The following is a 7,583-nucleotide window of genomic DNA, read 5'->3' on the forward strand; positions in this document are numbered from 1 at the left end:
CCCCCAGTCATGTAGTCCTGTAGTTTAGTCTCTATGGGTCTGTCTTTCTTTATTGTTTAGTTACAATCAATAGCTGTGACTGGTAACTCGCCATTTCAACCCTCTGTATAGGAGGCCCTATATGAACATTATAGTAGGTACAGTATCAAGCCAATTTAATAAAGGGATGTAGCCGCAATAATAATGTGCAAAGTATAGCAATCAGATTTCATGTTAAAGTACTCGTTTAAAGGGCAATCCTGACTGGTTGCCACAGGATGCTACACTTGGCTTTTTGCATAACAAAATAAGCCAAGAAATGTTTTCCATAGAAAAACTAGCAGTTGCTTAAGGTATCTAGAAGTCAGCTGAGTGTAGTGAAATGATTTGAGGCTGCTATTGGTCACCAAATTTTGTTTTATTAAAGGACATAACATGAGTCCATAAGCAGCACCAGAGTAGGATGTTTTTAAAGCAGTACCGCTGTTGTGCCAATCCGCAATATTATATCCATTTTTTTTCTTGTGTTATAAAAAAAGGTGCCAAAAAAGTATTTTGCTTGGAAAGAATTTTGTTTTAACCACATAAGGAAAGATCTTTAACACACAAAACGGATGCAGCTTTAGGGGATCAGATTTGGCATCACTTGGACCTGTCTACTACAAGCCATAGCCCAGAGCAGTAAAAGCACTTTGCAATTGTAATCTATAGTCATTGACCCGACACTACAGAGTTTTTTTTTTAATACACAATAAGTATTTTACAAGTAACTATGCTTCTACTGCCATATTTTTCAAGTCCATTATTTTCTAAGTAATATACTTTTGATATAGTTTTTGTCTTCATTTGGGATGTAGGCTTACAAGTCTGCACAAGGCATGTGATTATGGTGTCAATAGATATATGAGGTTTCACTTTTATGAGCCAGGAGTCAATCAGTATAGTTCTTGGCCAAGTGATGAGTCTGTTAAAATGGTCGAAGGTCAGATTCATGTTCTTACAGCGTATTACTAAATGCATATTCAAATACAATGTATTAGTGCACAGTAACAGACATTTTAACGCACCTAAATGTACATGCATTTTGGTACACTGACAAGGTGCCGAAGTGTCATTCAATATAAATGGAACAGGAATGCACCACAGTTAGCTTCATGTTTTATGGCACACTACAGCAAAGCACAGCTGCACAGTATATCATGTCTTAAAGCTCTAGAAGGCTAGAGTCATATGTGTTTTCATGCACTATAAGAAATCATGGGTTTTAAAGTGGACCTTTACCCCCTTTTACTAAGAATCACAACAGCATGCAGCTCTGAGGTGATGTGCATGGTCACATGTCCAGTCACATGTGCAAGAGTCCCAGGAAGTAAATGGAGAGCTAGTAATCTGCCCTTAGCTAACATGGCCACTGTCAGAAGACTGGGAAAGAAAAGAGAAATAAGGTTTGCATAGAATACAAAACCGGCAATTATCTAGAAGGATGTGTTTGTAGATTGATATTACTAAACATTTCTAAAGGTGTGTTTGTTGTTATTTTGAAGATATGGGTAAAGTTCCTCTTTAAGGTATAACTGTTTTCTAAGTGAGTAAGATGAGACATATTAAGGAGCACCGTGGTGTATTTATAAATGACTGAATCTCAGATTCACTGTATGTTTTCTGACATATCATTTGCCTGATTATAGAAGTTTCAGTTAGATTCACCTTATATAAAAAGTACTGAATTGTACAACATTCTCCTGCTAACATTTTCCACAGCAAAAGTAGGTGAACCCAAATGAATTTCAGGGCTCATTTACACTTCTGTGTGGTGGCAATATGCACTAAAATGCACGTGATAATGCACATAACCAATGCATGGCAATGCACCTGCTTTATGTGTGGTACTGTGCAATGTCATTAATTGTGAAAGGCACCCCAACCCATTGAACAGTGGAGCACAAAACACCATAGCACACATACCATACACTGTCATGCGTGTTGTAAAAAAGGGTCATGAACATTTTTTTATATCTGTTGTGGTGCATTGGTAGCCCATTCATAATGAAAAGGTTGCCTTAACACACTACTACTACGTTAATGTGTGCCATACTGCGCATGCATTAATGCACTGCAACAAAATGCTTAAGTGAGGATGGGCCCTCAAACATTTCATAAATATCTGCACTGCTGATTTATATAATTCCACATTCGTCATTCATGTGATGCAGATTCACAGAGAATTTGCCTGTTGCTGTCATTCGTCATTTGCATCTGTCGCATTCGTCAATGTTGCTGCCGAATGCGGCAGATGCAAATCATGCTTAATTAAACTCAGACTGTCCCAGTTGAGATAACATTTCCCATTTATTTAGCTGCAGCTGTTTCAGAGATTCAATACGACATGTTCTAGGGCGAACACCCCTACCATAACGTTTTGAAGTCCATCAGTTACAAGCAAGCGTAATGGCAACAGCATTTTAATAAGTACCAAACGTCCTAAAGTCAACCTGCCCCAGAAGAGTTAATAATTGCCATTTCATTAGCTGCAGCTTGAGGGCTCCCCCTTCACATCTCACATGCACGCACAGCCCCTGCAAAGCACAAATGCATGCCTGAGTGTAAGACATATTTTCCAGATGGTCTGGCAATTGAAAAGCAGGAAATTTCATCGTGCACTGCTATCTAAATGATCTAAACACAGGCAGCTCATAATGACTCTGGCGGAGGTGAGGAATACCAATGCACTTGACTGAAAGCCTTTGATAAGATAAGGATCCCAGAGGATGGACTGAGCCTACACACACACACACACACATACTTGAGCAAAGAAATGGTGAGGAGAACATTTGACTGTTTTTATGCCTCGCAATAGCAAAGTTGTGGTTTTCATTAAAGCTCCCAAAATTCTTTGTGGAATTCATCAAAGTTTTATGCTTGTCACTAAACAGTCATTAAAATGATTCCAACATGTACAGCTCCAGGGTATGAAGTGAAACTTTTCCACGGAAGTGTAAGTCAGAACAACTTTTGTGATATAGGAAAAAAATAATAATTTGATTCACTTATAGCGAATATATCTCAGCAGCAGATGGCTTGTGAATATATTTGCTTCAGTACATGTCAGAATACAAAAGGATTATAGTTTTAGATAATGAGTTAAACCTAACAATAAACCCGCAAAGAGGCTATGAATAAATTATAATAAAGTTAATTGATATTATGGTATAACATTATGCTATATTTAACATTCTTTTTTCCCCCTACTGACCATAGCGATTAATAAGCCTACTCAGATTTTAAATCTATGTGGCAGTGCAGGATAAAAGTACAACAAACATAAAATAATCTGAAATGAGCCAATTCGTGCCTATGGGTAGAGACAGATCCCAGCTAAATGGTTTTGGCAGTAACTAGCAATCAGCCACGTTAGATTTTTGTTTTTTCCTTATGACCACAGGGATTAACACGCCTACCCAGATGATTGTTGTGTGCATGCTAATGGAACAATTGATCATTCCAATGACTGTTTAGTGGGGTGAGACGTCCAACCGCCATCTGATGCCCATGGCTAGCTTAATGCAGCTGCAATTTCTTCATTGCAATTTGAAAACGAAGTAAAAGGCTATTTACTAACAAGAGGAGAGAAGGAGAGAGGAGAGAGGAATAATATACAATAAGTTATGACTTTTTAGTCTAGCAACAGTCATTTAACACATGCAACACGTGTTAAATGACAAACTTTAACACATGCAACACAATGCAGACTTTTGTGGGTCTACTGGTTAAGGCTACCCCCAAACCAGATGTTTGAAGACTACCTTAAAGCACAGTTACAACTTAGAAACTCACTACAAACTGTAGGTCTCCAAACCACAACAGTATTGGCCCAAACGTATTGAGCCCTGGAAGTTTTTTTTTTTTTCTCAAAGGGGCCCATAAGTGATTAATTCTGTACAAACTATCAGACCCTTTGGAGACCCCTTTCCCTTCCTGCACACATATCCCCTCTTCAGTGAATGTCATGCTGGCACAGTTGTTTTCTCTTTCTTAGCTGGTAACAAGAGCAAACGGGGGAAAAAACTTCCAGACCACTAAACCAAAGTTCCAGTGTATGAAAGTCCATTGCTGTAATTCTGTTCACTCAATCTTTGCTCATATTGCATAGAAAATTTATGGTACGCATGCGTATGTTTCAAATGTTCAAAGATCTGCACTGCTGATTTTGATTTCTGTTTGGCCTTTAGGTGATCCACAGGGTTGTACTTTTGCCCCATGAAATTGAATATGTTACTAAATAAACAAGAGGAGCTATATTCAGCAAGTACTCAGCCACATCACTAAGCATCCAGAACTCCTTCCCAAACTGTTCATATACCCTTTTTCGATGATATACTTTAACAAAGAGATTTGCAGTTGCATTATACATGCCTGAGTTCAGGTGAATTAACACTTTTGCCATTTCTTTATCTGAGATATATGTAACGGAAAGCATGACTTGCTCAATGTAGCCTTGCCCCCAAAAGCATTTTAATTCTAGACCCAAGTGACAATTTCTAAACCTTTCACTCAACACTGAGTAGATGTGGCAAGAAAGCCGAGCTATGGTATGCAAACTTCATGCCAACTATTAAAAGGAAGTGTAAAATAAAACAATATTGTGTTACCATTAACCATTACTGCAATAAAAAGAATTTGTACTCCTGTCACTGGCTGGAGCTTTACAACCTCAATATCATAAACAGGAAAGTACAAAGTAGCATTATTTATATATGCATAAGAATAAACTGCGAAGCTACGACTTTCACATGCTAATATACTACAATGTATGAACGTAATATAGAATAGAAAATTACTTTCCACCCTCTGTGCTGAATTTCCCAAAATGCCCTCATAATCTCAGATAGTATACACACTTTGGATTTTGTTGCCAATAGGGCTTCACTGTAAACATGACAGATATTTTTCACTAATTGTTTATATTTGGCAGGAAAAAGCAGCAAGAACGCTATGTTATGCGCTGTATCCTATAGAAACCTAAGATTCCTTTTATCAATTTGGAGCAATCTGAAAAATCTAATTTGACTACCTAGTTGTTCTTATGATTCAATGTACTTGATCTCCGTCATATTAAATTAGCCAATGTACGGCTTAAAAATGGACAGCGTGAAAGATAAAGTTGTTTTATTATGTTCTCTAACGTAACTTTTAATAATGCGACAACAGAAAAACAGATGGATAACATGTATGTTCTCTTGTCTCTGGAAAAAAAAGCTGCTTTAGAAACTGAGCAAAAATAACAAACAAAACAAAAAACCTGGCAATCAATACAATTGATTGAACTCATTTAGGCAAAAAGGAGACTATAAAATCCATATTTTAAAAACCCTCACGCTTGATCTTTTAAAAGGATTACACATCTCCTAGCATGCCACATGATAAAGAACAGAATGTTTTAAGTTACTTTGAACATCAGCAAAACATGTTGAAAAACAAACAAAAGAAAACATATAATTTACAGCATGACAAATCGCACAAGCATCCACACTTAGCCAGGGGCTACTATTGGCTGACTTATTAAGGCTGACTGGTGCAGAGGGAGACCTGCAGCAGAATGGAACCTCCATTGAAAGCATAGCTGTCAGTCAAAGTCCTGTTCCCAAATGTACAACTTCATTAACTGTGCTTCTAATAGCAATTGCAGCTTCCCATGAGGTACAGCGGGAGTCAAATGGTTCAATGTAGCAGAAGTTTTTCCACTAACCCTGCAAACTTTAATATAACACATACAGGAGAAAAGGGAAAAAAGCGCTCCTTCAAAAAAAATGTCAGGCTGCTCCATGAAGTCACTATCTGGGGATATTTATAGTTCTTAAATGCTTTGAAGTACATGATTAATTCAATGCTCTTGTGCGGTCATAGCCAACGAGATCACAGCATGTGATATAACCAGCATCAGACTGATCTGTGCGGTTACAACGTGAGATGTCAGTCTCCACTCTCATTAAAAAGCTGCTAGAAAAAATATTACATTTTCCAAATGTTTAGGAGTAGAGGCTTATCCACCGAGGACATCACATAAATGGGGGACAAGATGAAATTGTGTATGGGTATATATGTGCTTGTGTACTGGGATACAGTCAAGTGATTGCTAAAATGAAGAGTTTAGTGACAAAGTTGAGTCCTGTTAATCATACAAGAGAACTGGACCAAAAACACACAATAGATTACATTTTTTTGAAACCAGCAAATAAAAATAGTGGGGGGCAATTCTTCTACTAAAAAAAAAATGTTTTACTAAAATTGTAACCGCATATATTTGTATGCTTTGTGACTATGACACAAAAAAATATAGCACACACTTTGTTGAAAAGATGCTGAAAAGTGGTTAAACTGCCTGGTTTTCGGGCTGCCTAACTTTTATAAATGTTTTTTCAAATGCAATGTGGGTTTAGCTGTTATTGGCAGTTAGCTTGCTGCATATACAAAATCAATTGTGAAAGTTGACAACTTATGGATATGCACAGTTATTAAAAAAAAAGAGGGGGGTAGGGGGCAGCTGTACTTACAGTCTTTCTGTGCTGGATATACAAAATAAATTGTGAAAGTTGACAACTTATGGATATGCACAGTTATACAATAAAAAAAGAGAGGGGGAGCAGCTGAACTTACAGTCTTATGGATATGCACAGTTATACAATAAAAAAAGAGAGGGGGAGCAGCTGTACTTACAGTCTTTCTGTGCTCCTGGGGATGTTTTTTGGTACCATTTTAAGCCCCAATCCATGGCAATCCACTGTGGTTCCACTACAGGTACACAACGCCGGGCATCCGTTGGCAAACACTTGGCAGAGGCTGCTCCATGCCAGGATCCATACTCCGACTCTGAGCCACAATGGGAAGGTAGGATATCCTCTCATAGCCATGCTGGCAGAGGTTTACGTTTTCCCAGTCTAAAGAGTGTAAGTGAGCCCTTTAAATCATCAGAGACCTGGAGATGGTCCAGGTAGGTTCCAGAATCCTTGGCCAATCCCAACGTAAAAGAATATTTAAAAAAAAATTTGTTTAAAAAAGCTAACAATAACAAAAAAATGCAGTAATCTCAGTTACTCACTACTTGTATTACAAAGACACAGAAATCCTTTTTGCTCTCGGCTGCCGTGGAAAAGGCTGCTCTCACAGCACCTTTGAATTCATTGAAGCTGGTTCCTTTTGCACTAAGTCTGCCCTTGTCTTCCTCTGTCTGGAGTTCTCCCCTGCACAGCGTTATCTGGCTGCTCTCTGTGTCTAAGGCTTGGTACCAGCATAAATAAGAGCCAGAGAAAGCGCACACACACACAGGCACATAACAGCAGTCATCCATCAATTGAGAGACACACAAATATCACGCCTGACTCCTCCCTGCTCCCTCCTCCGTCTAGTGTGCTGGGCTTTACCCCCTACAGAACAGCAAGGGGAGAGGTGGGAGCTCATTGACAAACTAAGCAACTACAATAGCTTGCAGGCAGCACACACATTACACTGCTTTTAACACTCAGCACCTTGTTAAAATAAGAAAGACAAATGGCAAGCGGTCGTGCCCCAATACCTCACAGCTTTTAAAAAAGAGCCAGCAGAGGGGG

General features: G+C 38.5%; 1 protein-coding gene across 3 annotated transcripts in view; it reads right to left on the reverse strand.

Moving 5' to 3' along the window:
- The window catches only part of SLIT1 (slit guidance ligand 1), a 279,649-nt gene extending 272,375 nt beyond the window's left edge, over positions 1–7,274 (reverse strand). For all 3 annotated transcript variants that reach the window (XM_018565734.1, XM_018565736.1, XM_018565735.1), the window contains exon 1: positions 6,694–7,274. In XM_018565734.1, coding sequence (XP_018421236.1) covers positions 6,694–6,887 — 194 coding nt within the window. In that variant the 5' untranslated portion in view covers positions 6,888–7,274. The remainder of the gene's footprint in view (positions 1–6,693) is intronic.
- Positions 7,275–7,583: the final 309 nt, after the last annotated feature.

This window comes from Nanorana parkeri, unplaced genomic scaffold, assembly GCF_000935625.1.
Source record: "Nanorana parkeri isolate BGI_ZX_2015 unplaced genomic scaffold, ASM93562v1 scaffold881, whole genome shotgun sequence".
Lineage (NCBI taxonomy): Eukaryota > Metazoa > Chordata > Amphibia > Anura > Dicroglossidae > Nanorana > Nanorana parkeri.